This window comes from Papio anubis, chromosome 2, assembly GCF_008728515.1.
Source record: "Papio anubis isolate 15944 chromosome 2, Panubis1.0, whole genome shotgun sequence".
In the NCBI taxonomy this organism is placed as follows: Eukaryota; Metazoa; Chordata; class Mammalia; order Primates; family Cercopithecidae; genus Papio; species Papio anubis.
The window spans coordinates 97597167-97617935 of record NC_044977.1 but is presented as its reverse complement, the minus strand read 5'-3'; the positions used below and the strand labels follow the sequence as shown (position 1 = coordinate 97617935).

Sequence of the window (20769 nt, the reverse complement as noted above, 5' to 3'; positions counted from 1 at the left end):
AATAGAAAACTAACACGTGAGGCAAGGGAGGTTTCCAAGGTGCAGAAAATTAAGAGCATGCTCACTCTTGGGTGCTGACCCTGCGATTGCACAACACTTCTGAAAGTGAGTACCTCAAACCAGGCAGCAATTCAGGGCAGACCTCCTTATGCTGCTTCAGCGGAAGAAGTGGCCACAGAACCTAAGTCAAAATCTGGGGAATCGAAGTCCTCTGTCTTCAGACGGGTCCCTGGCTGAAAATGGAGTGATGGCTGAGGAGAAGCCAACTCCCAAGATGAACGGGACCCCAGGTGATGCCAGGGCCCCCAGCCACTCTGAAAGTGTCTTGAATAATGACTCTAAAACGTGCAATACAAATCGTCATTTAAATGCACTAAGTACAGACAGCCCTTGTGGCAGAGAAGCTGCTCTGGAGGCAGCTGTCTTAAATAAAGAAGAGTAAATGTATTTTTTATAGAGGGTGAAGGATGCTGGAAGGTAAGGATTTAGGAATATCTGGAGAGAAAGAACTTGCAGTTATGTACATTTTGTCCTTTCTGTAAGAGAAAAATGAGGACTTTGGAAATTCAGATCCCTTTTTAATATCAGAGATTTAAACAATACATTTTAAATTTTAACCAGTTATAGTCAAAATGCTATAATAAAACAAAAAAGAGAAAGAAAATGAAGAGCATTTGACTCCCACTCTTAAAATGAGGTACACATAAAGTTTAATAAACTGGTTATGACAAAAGCCTATAATTGTGTTTCTTGAAGTATAAAGAAAACACATTTTGGCAGTCTTGAAGTATATGTAGTTTAAAATACAATTTTTAGTATTTGGCACCATATGCATGCCATTATATTTGATTTTGCATTGCTGTTTCACAATGAAGCTTTCCTTAAGGTTTGATGTTTATGACTATGAAAGAAATAAGGCACAACCACAGTTTTTCTTTCTTAAATTTCATCACTGTTGATGTGGTTCTTTTGTGTTAAAAAAAAAGTGCAACTATCAAAACTAAAAAATTATACAGTAATATTGCTGTTCTGCTGATTTTAAATATACAATACATCATACATACTTATGAGCAAGTTAAATGGAGATAAAGTTGAAATAGAAGATGCAAATGACCTTTCAAAATCAACACAATGTGTTCTGAAACTTTTCGTGACTCACACCATGCATCTGTGATCAATGAACTATGTGGTTTTGAATCGGATGTAGACCTTTAGTACTACTACTTGAGCTAAACTTCTGCATGGTTCGTAATTTTTGAAGTGTGTAGTTAATATTATGCATGTTATCGTCCTTTCTTCCATTCTTATCAGTATGTGCCCATTTGCAAAACAAAAATGCTAATAATCAGTAATAGTCCTAGAAAATATGTTAACTCTGTTTAGTCGTTGACTGATCTTGTGCTAACCTTGCAATTTTATGATTATTGACCTCTGTTGCATTTATTCTAAAGCCCCCCCAAAATTATCTAGCCATTTCGAACATCAATATTACACTGGTGTATTCACTGCTGTATGTACTGTTGTTCTTTGTTGCTGTTTTATGCTTTCATATTAGCAAATATGAAATTCTGTGGGAAAAAACCCTTTGATCTTAAAAACACACACACACACACACACACCCCATTCTGTAGCAGGAAACAAAATGCTTGTTCTTGAGAACTTTCCCATTGAGAATTTAGTAGAAGCAGGTATGTTCCTATCATTTTGATGTTTTTGTTAATGTTTCCAAACAATGTACTTTGAAATCAGAATCACTTCTTATCATTTTCATATACTTCTGATGCTCTTCATCACATTAGTGATCAGAAATGAGGTGTAATCCCCAACCCCTGCCCACAAGAACTAAGTAGGATCTTACTGTAAGTTGAAGGGAGTTCGGCCCTGACGCATGGATTGTGCAAGAATGAACTGCTGTTGGGTTTGATTGACTGTTGATGGATTGTGGTGTATCTGAAGGCTACTGAATGCAACTTACAATGCTTAATAAAAATCTTTATTCTTTTAGTATATATATAAAAAAAGAAAGTGAGTACCTCTTTTGATTTTTTTTTTTTTTGGCCTCAATCTTAGTCCTGCTTCTGTTTAAAAGCCTTTTAAAAGACAAAAATACTATCCATATTCTTTGCCCCATTTTCTTTTCTTTTTTAAAACATCTATTTTTCTTGCTACCAGCACAATCTGCCACCAGGTAGGTTTTTTGTTTTGTTTTGTTTTGTTTTTTTTGAGACGGAGTCTGACTCTGTCGCCCAGGCTGGAGTACAATGGCCTAATCTTGGCTCATTGCAAACTCCGCCTCCCAGGTTCAAGTGATTCTCCTACCTCAGCCTCCCGAGTAGCTGTGATTACAGGCGCCCACCAACATATCTGGCTAATTTTTGTATTTTTAGTAGAGATGGGGTTTTGCCATTTTGGCCAGGCTTGTCTTGAACTCCTGACCACAGGTGATCTGCCCGCCTCGGCCTCCCAAAGTGCTGGAATTACAGGTGTGAGCCACTGTGCCCAGCCTAGGTAGGTTTTATTTATTTATTTTTAAAACTTTTATTTTAAGTTCAGGGGTACATGTGCAGGTTTGTTATACAGGTAAATTGTGTGTCATGGTTGTTTAGCGTACAGATGATTTTGTCACCCAGGTAATAAGCATAGTACTCGAGAGGTAGTTTTTCAATCCTCTCCCTCCACCTTCAAGTAGGCCCCTGTGACTGACTGTTGTTCCCTTCTTTGTGCGGCCCCTGTGATTCCTTTCTTTGTGTCCATGTGTACTCAATGTTTAGCTCCCACTTATAAGTGAGAACATGTGGTATTTGGTTTTCTGTTCCTGAGTTAGTTTGCTTAGGATTATGGCCTCCAGCTCCATCCATGTTCTTTGCCCCATTTTCTGTTGGGTTGTTGGTCTTTTTCTTAATGATTTTAAGAGCTTTTTATAGATTAAGGAACTTAGCCCTTTGTTTTCCATTGTAGTATATAATATTTCCCTTAGATTGTCATTAAGCTTTGTTTGTAGTCTTTTTGCAGTGCAGAAAGTTTTAAAAATGTACATTGTTAAAATGACCAGGCTTTTCTCTGATTTCTAGGTTCATGTGTTATATTTTAAAAGGCTATTCTCATTTCAGGGTTATTTTTTAAATTCTCTCATGTTTTTGATATATCTCTGATCCATCTGGAAGTTATTTTGGAGTAAGGGATAAGGTATAAAACAACTATTTTTTTTTTTCAGATGGCAACCCAAATGTCCCAGTGACATTTGTTGAATAATCAATCTTTCCCTCAACTTGAAAGGCTACCTTTACCATAGAGCCAATTTCCATACGTATATAGGTCTATTTCTGGACTCTTTTCTGTTCCAGCAAAGGGTCTATTTATATGCCAGAGTCACACTGTTTGAATTACTGAGCTTTATATTTTATGTTAATAACTAGTAGGACTTGGTCCTTCTCACTGCTCTTTTTTAGAATTTTTTTGATATTCTTGTATACTTTTTTGCTTGTTACTTCCTTCCCCTTCCCAGATCCTTTTGAGATTTTCTTGAAATCAAGTTGAGTTTTTGTGGATTAATATAGAGAGCGTTTACATCCTGAAATACAGTCACTCTAGCCGAGAACAGGTTATGCCTCTCCATCTGTTCACGTTCCTCAGAAGCATTTTGATGTTTTCTTCAGCTGGGTCTTCACTTTCAGGTTAGGTTATTCCTGGGCATTTTGTCTTCTTGTGGCTATTGGAAATAGGACCTTTTCTTTCATTACATGTTCTGGCTGGTAGCTCTTTGTTCATATTTAAGCTATTTCTTCTGCATATTAACTTTGCCACCATCCACCTTCTGACTTCATCTTGCTTTTATTTTTTTTTTAATTTTTTTATTTGTTTTTTTTTGAGACGGAGTCTCGCTCTGTAGCCCAGGCTAGAGTGCAGTGGCCAGATCTCAGCTCACTGCAAGCTCCGCCTCCCGGGTTCACGCCATTCTCCGGCCTCAGCCTCCCGGGTAGCTGGGACTACAGGCGCCCGCCACCTCGCCCGGCTAGTTTTTTGTATTTCTTAGTAGAGACGGGGTTTCACCGTGTTAGCCAGGATGGTCTCGATCTCCTGACCTCGTGATCCGCCCGTCTCGGCCTCCCAAAGTGCTGGGATTACAGGCTTGAGCCACCGCGCCCGGCCCATCTTGCTTTTAATGTTTGCTCAGTTTATCCTCTTGGGCTTCCCCTGCATACCATCATTTCATCTGTAACAAATTGGATTCTATCTTTTCATTTCCTCCTTCTTACTCTTACCTCATTACATTTACTGGTGTCACAGAGCAATGGTAAATATTAATGGAATGATGGACATGATATGTTTCTTACAGATTTGGGACAATTTCTAGTGTTTCACCATTGAACAGAATGCTGGCTTTTGACCAAAGACGTGATGAATTATTCATTATTCCTGCTTTATTAAGAGTTTTTCAGGCCAGGTGCAGTGGCTCACGCCTGTAATCCCAGGACTTTCCATCCTGAAGGCCCCAGGCCTGTGACTCTTCCCAGTTTGGGGAAGCGTCTCTGTGCTGGGGGCATGGGCCACCAGGGACTGGCAGGTTGCTCTTCTGGACTCTATCAGACCCAGATCAGGCACTGCTTGAGGAACCCTCTTGGCCCCAGAGACATGACATGTTTCTTACAGATTTGGGACAATTTCTAGTGTTTCACCATTGAACACTATGCTGGCTTTTGACTGAAGATATGAGGAATTATTCATTATTGCTACTTTATTAAGAGTTTTCAGGCCATGTGCAGTGGCTCACGACTGTAATTCCAGTTTGAGTGGGCCAGGTGGGAGGACTGCTTGAGCCCAGGAGCTCAAGACAAGCCTGGGCAACATAGGGAGACCTTGTCTCTAAAAAAAAAAAAAATTAAAAATTAAAAATTAGCCAAGCATGGTGGCATGCACCTGTAGTTACAGCTACTCAGGAGACTGAGGGGGAAGGATCTCTTGGGCTTAGGAGCTGGCAGTTGCAGTGAGCTGTAATCACACCACTGCACTCCAGCCTGGGTGACAGAGCCAGACCCTGTCTCTAAAGAAAACAAAAACAAAAAAAGAGTTTCATTGTCAGGAATGGATGTGTAATTTTATCAAACGCCTTTTGGGTATCGTGGAAGAGGTCACCATATTTTCCCCCCTAATTATTAAAGTGGGGACCTTTTGTGACAGTGTTCCAATGGTGATTCATCTTAGCTTTCCTGGTCAGAACCTACTTTGCTGTGGTGGATTCATCTTTTAACAGCTGCTGGGTTTTGTGTTGATGTTTAAAATTTAGGAGGCTCCACAGATGTCTTTTTAGATAAGCCGTAGTCCTTCTCAATCCAGCTCCTCAAAGCCCATCAGCTGGTCTATTCACTGGCTTCCAAAGATGGTGCTGAGACTTCTGGCCTCGGGGTTTGGGCAGATGAAGCAGTCTAGATGTTCCCTCCCTGGAGCTTCCAGGGAAGATGCCGTGTATGTGGAAAGGCAAGGAGCACAGCAAGGTGAGTCTTTAGAGGAGAGTGAGAGTCAGTGCCGAGTAACTCCCTCCTCTTCCACACTCTGACCTTCCCAAAGCCTCACCAAATTCTTCAACAGCCAGCCAGCCAGTATGGGAGCAGCCTGCCACCCTCCTTGGAGAGAGGTTTTGGAGTATGGGAAGGGGAGTTGGCTCTCCTCCTGCCTCCAACTATGCTGCAACTCTCTGACCCCCAGGCAGTGAGCCTGCCTAGCCAGCAGCCACCCTTTCCACCGTGAAGGTCCCAGGCCCGTGACTGCTCCCAGTTTGGGGAAGCATCTCTGCTCTGGGGGCATGGGACACCAGGGACAGCAGATGGCTCTTCTGGACTCTACCAGACCCAGATCAGGCACTGCTTGAGGAACCCGAGTCTTGGCCCCAGAGCCTTCACCCTGTACCTTCCCACCCCCACAGCTGGACCTGGTATCCCTCCTTGGCAGACTGCAGTATCTTGTCCCATGCAGATGTCCTGTTTGGGAGGTCACAGAGGCAATGACCCTACTATATCCTTCATGCTGGCAGCCAGTCATGCGCTTCAATTTGTTCTTGCATCCAAAAACCTTCAACTAAGTCTCTGGTTATGACAAACATGTTCTGGGAGCTGGATCACATTACTCAGCATTTGTGACTCATTATTCAGCCTCATCTTTGAAATGGGAACAATAACAGTATCTATCTCTTGGCTGCTAGCAGGGGTCAAATGACTTGTGATAGGTAAAGCACTAAGGATAATTCCTGGCACAGAGTAAGGGCATTACAATGGCTTAACTAAAATTAAACAAAAACTTCAGTCCACACGATTATGTAACACTGCCAGAAAACCCAAACTCTAAAGGTTTATCATTTTTTCTTGGTATCTCTTCATTTTTTCAAAAAGGGGAAAAGAATCAAATCTTGAAGGAATATGGGAATGAAAGTTAAGCTTGGTCTTGTTTGGCTGCTAGTCTTCTACTGTTTAAACCTAATTTCTCTTCTGTAGAAAAAGCCAACCAGACAGCACGGCAGAATAATCAAACTGGCAAGTGTGCCAGCCAAGCCCTCACTGTGAAACATTCAAATGGGTGTAGATTCTGGGAAGCCAGCACTGCACGCATCATATGGGCCAGTATTTCTTGTAGCTTCTTCTGGAAATAAATGCTGCTGCAAGTTTAAATCTGCATAGAAAGGCCTTGAGACGGGAGCAGGGAGGGTTTGGTGGGAGCAAGGTGGTTTGGCTGGCCACGCAGCTGGTGTGAAGCAAAATCCAGAGCAGTTATTGCACTTCAGGCTTGCTAGAGCTGTCCTGACATTTGCTCTCCTGGCCCAAGGTAATTCAGCTGGTGGGTTTCTGTCTCACAGATATGTCCATGCTCCAAACACTAGACTTGTGCATGGAAGAGATACTAGACCATCATAACTTCCTTTATGTCAGACTCTGGTTCTCAGGCCTGTAATGCTGGGTGAGTGGGGGGTGAGGCCAGCGCTTTTTAGGAGAGAACCACTGGCCTGTCCCCTCCAGGGCCAGAGACTTCTGGGAACTCTCCATAACATCTGCCTCCTGGATTACATCCTGTGTGATCCTCAACACGGCCCCATGGGAGTATCACCTCCCCATTTTGTTGATGAAAAAACTGAGGCATGGCAAGATGAGCAATTTTCTGAATTCACACAGCCAGGACATAGTGGAGGCAGTATTCATCCCCAAATTCATCTGAACTTCAAACTGGGGGTCACAAACTAAACCATGGCCCACAATGTCGCCAAATTTACTCCTCACCTGTTTGTAGAATGGTTTAGAATGATTTTAGCACTTTTAAGTGGTTAAAAAAATTGAAAGAATAATATTGTGGGACATCTAAATTTATATGAAATTCAATTTCAGTGCACATAAGGTTTTGCCTGTGTTCCAATATGTTGGTAGAAGAGCTGAGGCAGGACTGGCTTGTCTGTCATAATATAAAAGAGTCTTGGAAGATGTCCTGGGTCCAGGGTCTAAAACCCCTCATGGCCTTTGGGACACCAAGCTCTGTGCCAAAGGGTGGAAGGGGAAGGGGTGATCACACCCAACACCAGGCCGTGGGGGCTACAAAGTCCGGCGGAGTCAAAGGAATGAGAAAAGACAAGTTAAGAGGGCATAAGGTGGGTCCAGGGGGCCAACGCTGGTATGGAGGCTGTGAAGGCCCTGAGCTCTGGGAGCCCACACTATTTACTGGTGATCAAACAAAGAAGCAGATGGTGAAGACATTGAGGATGTGGGGGTAAACAGGTGAGGGCGTGAGGATGTAGGGGTAGAAATGTAGCAGTGCATCAAGAGTAGCTGTGATGGTTTAGCATTTTCTTTGACACATATAGAATATACTCTGCTGCTTGAGATAATGGAGAGCATGTTTACAAGCCTGGGAGAGCAACCAACAAGTCTGTGCATATTGCAGAGGCTACGAGGAGTTTTATGCCCTGAGCCCTGGATTCCATCCAAGTCATGAGGGGTTTTATGCCCTGGGCTTAGATTTGTGGTGCGGCAGGGTAGCCTTCCACCCTTTGACATAGAGCTTGGTGTTCCAAAGGCCACGAGGAGTTTTAGACCCTGGACCCTGGACATCTTCCAAGACTCTTTCATATTATGACAGACAAGCCAGTCCTGCCTCAGCTCTTCTACCAACATATTGGAATATAGCCATGCCTATTTGTTTATGTATTATCTATAATATATAAGATATGCACTACAGTGGCAGATTTAAGTAGTTATGACAGAGACTGTATGGCCTTCAATGCCTAAAATATTTACTCTCTGGTCCTTTATAGAGAAGTTTTCTGATCTCTGCAGTAAACCACTGTGTTGGTAGCCTCTGGTGACTCTTGCTAAGGATGGGGTGCATAAGAAAGCATGGAGTAGGCTCATATATGGGTGGTGATGTGGTTTGACTGTGTCCCTACCCAAAATCTCGTCTTGGATTGTAATCCCCATAATCCCCACATGTCCAGGAAGAGACCAGGTGGAGGTAACTGAATCATGGCGGTGGTTTCCTCAATGCTGTTCTCGTGATAGTGAGTTCTCATGAGATCTGATGGTTTTATAAGTGCCTGGTAGTTCCTCCTGCATTCATTCTCCTTCCTGCCACCTTGGGAAGAAGGTTTCTTGCTTTCCCTTCACCTTCTGCCATAATTGTAAATTTCCTGAGGCCTCCTCAGACATGCAGACCAGTGAGTTAATTAAATCTCTTTCCTTTATAAATTACTTAGTCTTGGGCAGTTGTTTACAGCAGTATGAAAATGGACTAATACAGTAAATTGGTACCACAAAGAGGGAGGTACTGCTATAAAGGTACCTAAAAATGTGGAAGTGACTTTGGAACTGGGAAACAGGCAGAAGTTGGAACAGTTTGGAGGGCTCAGAAGAAGACAGGGAGATGTGGGAAAGTTTGGAACTTCCTAGAAACTTGTTGAATAACTTTGAACAAAATGCTGATAGTGATATGGACAATGAAGTCCAGGCTGAAGTGAACTCAGATGGAGATGAGAACTTGTTGGGAACTGGAATAAAGGTGATTCGTGCTATGCTTTAGCAAAGAAACTGGCGGCATTTTGCCCCTGCCCTAGAGATGTGTGGAACTTTGAACTTGAGAGAGATGATTTAAGGTATCTGGCAGAAGAAATTTCTAAGCAGCAAAGCATTCAAGATGTGACCTGGATACTCTTAGAAGCATTCAGTTTTTTGCATTCACAGAGATGGTTTGGAATTGGAACTTATGATTGAGATGGAATCAGAGCATAAAAGTTCGGAAAATTTGCAGCCTGATGATGTGGTAGAAATGAAAAACTCATTTTCTGGGGAGAAATTCAAGCTGGCTGCAGAAATTTGCATAAGTAACGAGGAGCCAAATGTCAATGCCAAGATAATGGAGAAAATGTTTCCAAGGCATGTCAGAGGTCTTCACAGCAGCCCTCCCATCACAGGTCCAAAGGCCTGGGAGGAGGAAATGGTTGTGTGGGCCGGGTCCAGGGCCTTGCTGCTTTGTGTAGTCTTAGGACTTGGTGCCCTCCATCCCAGCTGCACCAAAAAGGGGCCAAAGTACAGCTCAGGCCATTGCTTCAGAGGGTACAAGCCCCAAGCCTTATTGGCTTCCACATGGCGTTGTGCCTGTAGCTACACAGAAGACAAGACTTGAGCTTTGGGAACCTTCACCTGTATTTCAGAGGATGTATGGAAACACCTAGATGTCCAGGCAGAAGTCTGCTGAAGGGGTGGAACCCTCATGAAGAACCCCTGCTAGGGCAGTGTGGAAGGGAAATGTGGAGTCAGAGCCCCCACATGGAGTCCCCAGTGGGGCACTGCCTCATGGAGCTGTGAGAAGAGGGCCACCATCCTCCAGACCCCAGAATGGTAGATACACTGACAGCTTGTACTGTTGCACTTGGAAAAGCTGCAGACACTCAATGCCAGCCAGTGAAAGCAGTCGGGAGGGGTCTCTACCCTACAGGGCCAGAGCTGCCCAAGACTGGGAGACGATCTCTTGCATCAGCATGAGAACAGACTAATACAGGCGGTATGATACTAGCTTTAGTGATTTAAAATGAACTGGAAGGCTGTGAGGTCTCTGGTGGTATGCTGCAGGGCTCTCTAACCCTGTCCTAGCCAACATTTTTATTAGTAGCCTGAATGAGGACACTGGGCTGTAGGGGACCCAGCCAGTCTCTTGTAGTCCTTCCTCACAGAGCCCTGATTTGATTCACCTTCCACCTATTCCTGGATTCAGAGGCAATGGGTTCAAGGATCAGTGCATTAACATCTTCCACTGAGTGCTATTGGTCCAAGAATGTGTGCCTCTTAATTTGGCTGAAGGGAAGGCCTTCTATTCCATGGTTGTTGAGGGGAGAGATTCCTTCTCTCTCTCCCCTTCTCTCATACTCTTTTTCTTTCTCTCCTGCTGGACAGGAACAAGGAAACATATTCCCACAGCACCTACCTGCAGGCATCCTAAGACAACAATGGGATGCTGTTAACATTGTGGGTGGTATGTGGAGGGCAGAAAGCAACCCAAGTCCTTATCATGACAATATGGAGCTGCTAAATCCACCCAGCCTGCCTTTCCTCAAGACTTCCTTCTGTAGATAATCTCAATCTTCCTTGTGGTTTAAGCCATTTTGAGTCAGGTTTTCTGTTACTTGTGGCTGAAAATACTCCCATTGGTATAGTAGCTTACTGGTCTGGCTGGCACATAACCTAAAATTGGCAGGGGAAGGAAAAGCAAATGAATGTGACAACAAAACCATCGAAAAAATATTCAATGGGTTGCAATGAAAGATTAAAGGAGGAAATGGAATAGTGTTAAATGCAAAGTCTTCTACTGAGGGCCTGTGAGTCAGTGGTATAAATGCAGGTTAATGAAGCCCTGGCTGAATGGACATATATGAGACAGAGACTTGCTAATTTTGGACATGCAAAATATGTGTCAACAATATGATGAGATTGGCAAAGATGCAAATCTAGTCTTAACATCTGGAATCAGGGAGGCAATGTTTCTGTGCTACTCTATAACTTGATTCTCTGCTGTTGTGTCCAGTGCTAGGTACTAAAGTATGACAAGAATACTGACCAACAAGAGCTTGGACATGTGACAGCAATAGAGACTGTGACGGGTTTCTATCTAGGTTTGAGGTCCCCAAAAAGAGACTCTGACTAGAATTTGAATAGAGCAATTTATTTGGGAGGTGGTCCTAGGAAACCTGGTGAGCAAATGGGGAAGTGAAACAGGGAAGGAAGAAAAGCTAATGAAGGGTACAGTAAAGGGCAGGCTGCCACATGAGCAAGTGAGGCTGAACCCAGATGAGGGCCCTTGACAGACTTTGTAGAACACTGCTGTAGGGTATCATTCCCCTGGGAGGTGAGGGGCTATGATATTTGTACACTAACTGCCATAAGTCATTGGTTGAAGCTTGCTCCTGGGAGGATTGATTTTCCAGCACTTTCAGCCTGCTGCATGGGTAGGTTAAGCCTGTTATGGGCAAGAGTACCTCTACATATGGGCACTGTATGGTTGGGACCTTCTGTAGGTGAGCCCTAGGTTCATGGGTTGGGGGCATCAAAAACATCTACCATAGTTTCAGAACCCAAGTGTGTTTTAACCTGGAAGAAGGAAAATTCAGGGGGTGCATCACTTGAAGGGAGTTTGATTCCAAGCAACAGAGACTAACTCTGATTAACATAAGCAAGGAAAGAATCTGTATTTGGTAAGACATTAAGGGCTTCAAGGAATGGAAGAAAAAGGCCTGGGAAGCCTGAAGAGTCAGGGGAAGGATGGAGGGTATATGGTTAGAGGAGCTTGGACCCCATCTTCACTTCATGGCTGGATGTGCAGGGTACTTGGATTGATGATGCCACCAGACTGTATCTAGCAGGGAAGATTGGTTCTCTTATAGGAAAACCAGGAACTCTAATGAGCGGTGTGCATGCCAATATATTTAGAGGGAAATTTCTAATGTCTGCAACTTACTTTGAAATGCATAAAAAATAAGAAATAAGATGATTTAATGAATGGATATAGAGATGTATCGATGGTTAGATATGTCATAAAATAAGTAAAATATTCATGGTAGAATTTTGGTGATGGGTATATGGGTATTCACCATAAAATTATTTCAAATTTGCTGTATGTTTGGAATTATTCATAATAGGGTATTAGAGGAAAGAAGGAAAATTGGGTATTGGTTACCCAAAGTTCAGGAGGCCAAAGCAGTAAAGAGGGTCCTCCTCAGGAAGTCTTGCTAATTGGCTCACTGCATAAACAGGGCTGTGGTTCTTTGCCAAGCTGGACCAATCTTCTGGACTTTGTGCATTGGCCTCTGTGCATAAACTTGCTTTTTTACCAGAATCAGTGGATATATTTAATCCATTTGGTCTACTGCTACTAATGTGGCCTCACAGAAATGCCCTCAGCCTGTCTAGACCTGAGGTGTGATTTCTCCGTTTTCAACTGTATAAAACAGAGAAAATAATGTTTGGGGACAGTACTTGGGACTATTGAATGCTGTCTCATTTCTCAACATCTGGTTTTATGAGATTATTGGTGACTAGGACTATAGTTATATTCTTGTTGGTTGCACTGGGATAACCATTAACATCTGGATTTATAACAATCTAGGTCAGATTACCAGCAATTTAATAATGTAAAAAGACCTTCTTTCTATATAAATCTGTTGCCCTCCCACTTTTATGCTATTCTTGTCACAAATTACATCTTTATACATTTTCTGCCCATCAGCATAGATTATAATTATTGCTTTAAGCAGTTGTTTTTTAAAATCAGAGAGGAAAAAAGAAGTCCAGACCAAAAAAAAAAATACATTTATACTGTCTTTTATGTTTATGTATACAGTTATCTTGAACAGAGCTTTTTAGTTCTTGATATTAATTCAAGTTACTACTTAGTATCCTTTCATTCATCCTGAAGGCCCCCTTTTAGTATTTCTTGTAGAACAAGCCTGCTGACAATAAATTCTGTTTTTGTTGTTCTGTTAATGTCTTCATTTATCCTTAATTTTTGAAGGATAGTTTTGCTGTATATAAAATTCTTGGTTGACTGACTCTCTTTTTTTAAATTTAATTTCAACACTTTGAATGTTGCTCCTCTGCCTTTTGGCCTCCATGGTTTTTGATAAATCTGATACCAAACCACTCTTTGAAATAATCCTTTTTATGTGATGAGTGACTTCTCTCTTGCTGCTTTTAGGATTCTCTCTCTGTCTTTGGTTTTTGACAGTTTTATTCTAGGTGTAGGTCTCTTTCAGTTTATATTAATGGAGTTCACTGGACCTCTTGGATGTGTAGATCAATGCTTTTCACCAAATTTGGGGAGGTTTTGTACATTAATTCTAATATTATTTTCACATCCTCCTCCCTTCCTTTTAAAAGTCCTCTTATATATATGTTGGTACACTTAATGGTATTACATGGGTCTCTGAGGCACTGTTTATTTTTCTTCATTTTTTTCTTCTTATTCCTCATACTTGATAATCTCAGTTGACCTATCTTCAAGTTTTCTGATTTGTTCTTCTGCCTGCTCATAACTGCTGTTTGATCCTCTCAGTGAATTTTTAAAAGTTGTAGTACTTTTCAACTCCATAATTTATATTTGGTTTCTCTTTATAATTTCTATCTCATTATTCATGTAGTCTGTATGGTGAGGTATCATTCTCATACTTTACTTCTCTAGGCCTGATTTCCTTTAGTTCTTTGAACATATGTAAAATAGCTAATTTAAATTTTTTCTCCAACATCTGGGCTTCCTCAGGAACAATTTTGATTGATTGCCTTTTTTCATGCATATTGGCCATACTTTGTTTCTTTGACTGTCTCATATTTTTTGTTGAAAACTGAGTATTTAAATAATATAAGATGGCCACTCTGAAAATCAGATTCTTCTTTTCCCCAGGATTTTTGTTGTTGCTGTTTGTTGTAGTTTTTTTCATTTGTAGTTATTTTCTTTGTTATTTGCTTGTTTTATTTTTATGAACAAATTCTATATTCATCTGTATTCTTTATTGTATATGGCCACTGAAATTTCTGCTCAGTTGGTTCAGTGATCAGCTGATGATCGAGCAGATTTTCATGAATTTCTGGAGCCAGTAAGTCTCCTAGTGTTTGCCAAAGGGTCTGTGTGTGTGTGTGTGTTGAGGCATCTCCAACACGTATGTATGCAGTTGATAAATCTGCTTTTGCCTTCACTCATGCTTGTACAGTCTCAAGGTCAACCAGAGGTGAGAGCTTAGGGTCTTTTCAAGTTTTTCCTGAACATGTGCACAGTCCTACACATGTGCATGTGGACTTCCAGATTTCCAGGAACATACTGGAGCTTTTCACAGCCCCTTGGACATTTCATTTCTTATCTCTTCCTTTTTAAGCTTTTTGGTTAATCTATTGTTTGTCCCAACTGTTATCCATTGTCTCAGACAGCCATGCTCTTGAAACATTTGGCAGTAAATGTTTTCAACAAATGTCCTCTATCCGTCCAGGAGAAGGCTTTTAGTACTGGGCAACCAAAAAAACCATGCCTTTTAGTGGAGTTTACCAGGGAATCACCAGACAATTCAGATAATGACAATTTTCTTGAAATGAGGTCTGCTCTGCTCCCTTCATACTGAGTTTCCAAGTTCCCAGGCTGATGTCTTCCTCTCCAGTGGTGTTCCTAGGCTTTCTAATTCAGACTAGCCATTCTGCAAAGATGGGATCAGAGTGTCCAATCTAGGTCTTCCCCATTGCAGGCTCTTTCAGGAACTTAGTACATTTTGCAGCCTGAGAGTTAGATACCTATGTGATTCATTGTTCTGATTGGTAGATCCCAGAGGTCCTCAAGGCCTCCCCACTGACTTTCACCACCACCTGAGAGATTTAAGAAAACAACTAAAACCCCTGGTCCCATAACCTGTGGGGTTTGGAGCCCTTCCTAGGATTTGGATAAATCCCAAGTAGTGGATGGACTCCTTCTGTTTGATGTGCCATGAGCACCACCTTGACTTGCCCCACACCAAACCTGAACTCAAAGCTCAGCATCCACCAAACATTTCATAAGGGCAGCAGCTTCACTGCAGGATGGAGAACTTATGGGAGAGTACATCTCACAGCCCCAGCCTTCTGCTGCTCCCTGCTTCCCTTCACTTTCTCTATTCCTCTGTCCTCCCACTTCCACAGCAAGAAACTAACTTTTCTTCTTGTCCCATGCAAAGCAAGTCCTCCCACACCCAGACCTCCTGTAATTTCACCTTCTACCCTAAGCACTCGTCAAGGTATTGCATCAAACCAAGTTTCCTTTGTAAAAGGAAAATAGAATGAGTTTTCCCAGGCTTGCACATCCTGTGTGTGATGGTGATTCCCTGCTGCTCAGCCGCGCTCACTTCATCTTTCATCCACTCCCTAGCATCTCCCAACCCTTCTCCAGACCAGCTCCTCAGTTCGACTATTCTCCCTTTCCTGTCTTTCTCCCCACAGCAAGCCCTCCCCTAACCATCCTCAGAGGACTCTACCAGTTCTGCTTGTATGCCTCTCCATCCTCAATCTCTTTGTCCTAGACACTTACAGCAGATGCTATCCTCATGTAGGTCAGGGCTGGGGCAGACCACGATTCTTCCTACTGCTGACTTGTAGGCTGTGACTTTCCTTCTGAAGAAAGCATCGCAGAAGCAACTGAGTGGGAAGCGTGATTCTAGGAATCCTCTGATCCACTCTAAAATGCTGTGGGTGTCATCTGTATGCATCTATTCAGGGGAAGGGTGGCAAAGCTCCTCAGAACTGACCGCACACCACATTGAGGATGCCCTCCTCTTTCCCCGGCTTGATTCAGGCCTGCTGCAGGGTGAAAGAGCTGTCCAGTTGGAGCTGTTGAGATGATCATTAAAGGACTTGCACCTCTAAAGAAAGGAGGAATCCCTGATGTAGCATTTGCTGCTTAAAGAAAAAATAGAGTGATGTAGAATCTCCCTGGGTAGACAGGCAGACGGTCAGCATTCGGAGCCCCAGTGGTGCTAGGCTAGAGCTCAAGGGCAACAGTGTAGGTCAAGCTGTGGGCACTGGGTGAAAATCCACACTGGCCTGAGGCATGAGCAAACAGCTCCTGGTGTGCAGAGTGAGCTGGCCAGAGGAGGAAAGCGGAAGCCCCATTTAGTAATGACCAGCACAGAGAACCACTGAGAGTCACCCCTGCTGTGGCCCCAGCGTCATGTAGGAAACAGCAGGTCAGGTGGCCTCCGTGCTGTGCCTGGTGGAGGCAGGCCCCCTGCCCTGCCTCACCCTACCAAAGGCTGGGTGTCTCCACAGGTCCACGACCGCTTGGATCGCTACTGTTGTGGCTTCGAGCCTGAGCCCTCAGACCCCTGTGTAGAAGAGAGGCTCCGAGAGAAATGCCGGAACCCGGCCGAGCTGCGGCTGGTCCACATCCTGGTACGTCTCCACACCATCCCCTTGTCACCCCAGAACCAGGTCTTCCTGTGTCCTTCAGAAGATGCTAACAAGTTTCAAAAATCATTTGTTGCTGGGGTTTCCCAGTCTTGTTCTTTTCAGCAAAACCAGTTGTTTGAATATTTCCAGGAGTCTGCAATATGTAAACTGATAAAATGGAGTTTTAAGAATGTGCCTGAGGAGGAGTGTGGCATGAGGGCTGGAGCCCCGTTTTCACTGTCTCCACTGCCCCTAAGAGACTCCAGAGAACAACTAGGGCTCCTGGAAGTAGAGTTTGAGAATGGTGTGTCTAGACAGTCAACATCCTCGTTGTGCCAGTAAATGAGGAGTTGCAGTCTGGAGGGAAAGGAATCTCCAAGGCCATATGGTAGCAGCATTAGGGCATGAACCCAAGACCCCAGTGGCTCATAGGCTGCTGCTGCTCCTGTCAAAACTAGAGTCCAGGGTGGGAAGCAATGTGCTGTGGCCATTGGAGAGGGCAGAATAACCATTTCCTCTGCATAAGAAGCAAAGTGCTTCCCCCAGGGAAGGGCTTCTCTATCTTCTCCTGCAGTGAGGCATAGTGTCCCCACAGCCTCCCTTTCCTCTTGGAGGGTAGCTGTCAGCATGGTGTCCAGGGATGGGCTTCAGGGAGGCCACATCACCCAGAGGCCAGGATTGCTTAGTGGGGGTGCTGGCAATTCTCCTCCTCTACCCCCAGAGCCATCTCTCCTTTTCCCTTGTCAAAGGTAAATATCCACGGGAGAGACAAAGCTTTAATAGCCATTGTTTACCCCTGGTGAGCAGGCATTTCACAGATCTTTTAGGACAGCAGTTTCTAGAGGGAAGAGCCACCCAGCTTTGAGCAAAAAGTGATCCTGACATGTGGAGTGGGGTGAGAAAGGAGAAGAGGCAGAGAGAAGGGAAGCTGGGGTCCTGGAAACAGAAGTTCATAGCTTAAGCCTAGGCCGCTGGAGAGGATTGTGGGAAATGCCCATGGGCTTTTGGAGGCTATGTGGGAAAGGAGTGTGTGCGTGGGAGTGGGGACCAGAAGAGATGGTCTCCCATTCACAACCACACCATATTCTTTAAGGTACTAAAGAATTCTCCGGTGCTGATTTTGGTTTTCAAAATGTTTAGGAGCTGCTAAACTCTTCTGTAGAAACAGAGTGTGGTCACTGCTTTTCGAGGATAAAGGACATCTCTGTGTGCTCTCAGTGATGCTAAGGGGGATGCCCAGGTGCATAGGCACAGGTGGCACAAAGGGGTGACTGAGTGTGTACACATGTGAGCAGCACATGTGTGATGCCTCTCACAGTGATGGCCCTGAGGAGCAGGCTACCTCGGCACCTGCCGATTCCCACCTGTGCTCCTCACCCCTTCAGCCACCGAAACAGGATCAGTCCTTTGGCCTTGCAATTTAGCAGATGGTGCTCTGCCTTAGCCCTATGGGTCCAGGTTTGAAACAGCCCAGCTACTTACCAGCTGTGTGATTTTGTGCAAATTGCTTAACTTAAGGTGCCACCATTTCTGTAAAATAGGGCTAACACTAGTGCCCGCTTCCTAAGGTTACTGGGAGAATTAACTGACAGGATGCCTGGAAGCACTTAGCACAGTGCCCAGCATAGAGTAAGTGCTCAGCTGTGAGGACTGTTTGTTAGCATGGACTGTGGGACTGACAGCTCAGGGCTCTCAGCCCCTTAATCTTGACCAAGTCCATAGGTGCCAGCTGTAGCTGCACCCTTACCCACCTCTCTCTCTGTCCGCCCTCTTCCCTGAGGTCCGGAGGAGCAATCCATCTCACCTGGTCTACATCGATAACGCCGGCAACCTTCAGCACCCTGAGGACAAGCTGAACTTTCGGCTGCTGGAGGGCATAGATGGGTGAGGGTCAAAAGGGTCGGGTGGAAGTTCACGGGACTGAGACCTGACGGCCTTGCTGCAAACCTTGGGACCTTGAACTATGGCCCTGAGAAGCCCATGGTCCATCAGACAAGCTGTTGGATCAGAACTTTAGGTGGTGGTGGGGAGCCCTGGGAAAGCTGAGAGGGGACACAGTTGGCAGGGCCTACCCCAATATCCAGAGGGCCTCCTGTGCCTGCAGAATACTAGCTGCATTGCTAGGGTGTGGAGAGGCTAGTCCTTCCCTTGTTCTGGGTGGGAGAGCTAGGCTGAAGAGTCTACCCCTCCCTGCTCACTCTTGGCAGGCAGCTCTGCCTTCCCAGGATTTTTTCTGGCCCTGCATTTGCCAAATGGAGCCTGGGATAGCAGCATTTTTTCACCTGGCTTCTCTGTAGGATGGGACCCATCTGAAAGGTCTATCCCCTGCCTTCACAGCAGAGCTAGGCAAAGGGTCCTCTGTTAATGAGATAGCAGCTGCAGGCCTGGGGAGTTTGCAGGGTGACTTTGCCAGAGTTCCTCAACTGTGCAAGCTCTGGCCATCTGGCTTCACCTGTTATTGAAATTCTCTGAGATCACTGTTGCTTTTTCTTTCTGTTATGGGGTTCTGGGGCCTTCGCTCCAGGTTTCCTGAGTCTGCCGTGAAGGTTCTCGCATCAGGGTGTCTACAGAATATGCTGCTTAAGTCGCTGCAGATGGACTCCGTGTTCTGGGAAAGCCAAGGTGGGGCCCAGGGGCTGAAGCAGGTCCTCCAGACCCTGGAGCGGCGAGGACAGGTGCTGCTGGGACACATCCGAAAGCACAACCTCACACTCTTCAGGGACGAGGACCCGTGAGCCTCACACCAGCCCTGAGTCAATGAGCATCCATCCTGATGGCCACATTTTCTTGGGCTCAGTCATCTTGAGGACAAATGGGAAAAGCCAGAAGCCAGAGGGGCACAAGGATGTCATGGGATATTTCACCTGCCCGGGATGGTGGAGGTAGCATGGGGTTTTCAATCTCAGTGCATCCCTTTCTGCTTTCTCGGCTCTGGCTATTTATTCCCCTGCACCAACAAATACATTAAAAAATGTTCTGGAGCTGCTCAAGATACTGTAAAAATGTGTGATGCACGTGCATATGCAGAGCTGGGGAACTTTGTGTGTGTGTAGAGGTGTGTAGGTGTGGGTGGCATGTGTGCGTGCCTGCATGCAATACATGAGACAAACCCAATAAAGGTAAAATCTTCATAGAACTGCACTTGCAGCCCAGGGTTGCTCTGGCTGAAAGTAGACTCAGGTCTAATAAACGACACATAATGTGTTTGTCTTTATAGACTTTAACTTTTCAATTATTACTCAGTTATGTTTTTTGGTTTAAAAAATTATAAAAGTCTAAAAGTAATACATGCTCAGTAAAAACAAGTTCATAAATAATGGAAGCATATGACAAAAAGCATAAGTTCCACAAACTCTCTAGCAGTGTGTGTGTGTGTGTGTGTGTGTGTGTTATTCATGGTCACACTACTTGCAAATTAAAAAATAAAAGTGCGGTCATGCTTTGTTTGTCAACTCACTATATTTTTACTTTATTAACTATATTCTGTATCAGCCATCTGATTTGACCCAATCTTTATTGGTGACTGCATGAAATTCCAAGGCAGGGATGTGTCATATTTTCTTTAGCTGGTCCCATAATCATGAACATTTAAGTAGCTCCAAGTTTTCATCAATTACAGACATTGCTGCCGTGAACATGACTGCGTGGCGTGCAAATATTTCTGCGAGTCAGATTTCCGTAAGGGATTTCTGGGGCAAAGGGTATGGGCATTCAGTATTCTGAAAGAAACTGCCAAATTGCTGTCCGAAATGGTGGTGTCAATTTACATTTCTCCCAAGAGGGTAGGAGAGTGATTATTTTTCTACGCCCTCACCAACACTTAACATTCTTAGACTTTTGGTTTTTAGGAGGAAAACCTATTTAAAAACTGCATTTCCTTAATCATGAATGAAGTCATCTTTCTACTTATTTGTCAGACATTTGTATTTTCTTTTCTGCATTGTCCTTTTCTTTTAAGATGCTTGCCCTTTGCTTGTTAATTTGTTGGAAATCTTTGACTCTAATGAGTATAATCAATCTTTTCTCTGTTGACTTGGTGTAAATGTTTTCTTCCAGCCTATCATTTGTCTCTTAACTTTGTTTATAGTCTTTTGCCATGTGTAAAATGTTAATTTCCACGTAGTCAAATTTGTTTATCTTTCCCTTTAAGTCTTTTGAGTTTCATGCCTTCTTAGAAAGGTTGTCACCACTTCAAGATTATTGAAATAATCTCCTGTGTTTCTTCTAGTATTATATAATATTTCTTATATATTATGTAGTATTTACTATATATTTTCATATACTTCTTATATATTCCCTGTAAATTCATATATAAAACCTATATTTTATGTGGATTTAAGCAGAGAATGGTGTGAGT

The 20769-nt window shown here is 43.7% G+C and overlaps 1 protein-coding gene across 1 annotated transcript in view; it reads left to right on the top strand.

Moving 5' to 3' along the window:
• Nucleotides 1-20444, top strand: part of GASK1A (golgi associated kinase 1A) — an 81833-nt gene extending 61389 nt beyond the window's left edge. Inside the window, exons 3-5 of the mRNA XM_017954693.3 lie at nucleotides 16293-16415; nucleotides 18193-18296; nucleotides 18937-20444. Coding sequence (XP_017810182.3) covers nucleotides 16293-16415; nucleotides 18193-18296; nucleotides 18937-19147 — 438 coding nt within the window. The 3' untranslated portion in view covers nucleotides 19148-20444. The remainder of the gene's footprint in view (nucleotides 1-16292; nucleotides 16416-18192; nucleotides 18297-18936) is intronic.
• The last annotated feature ends 325 nt before the right edge of the window (nucleotides 20445-20769 follow it).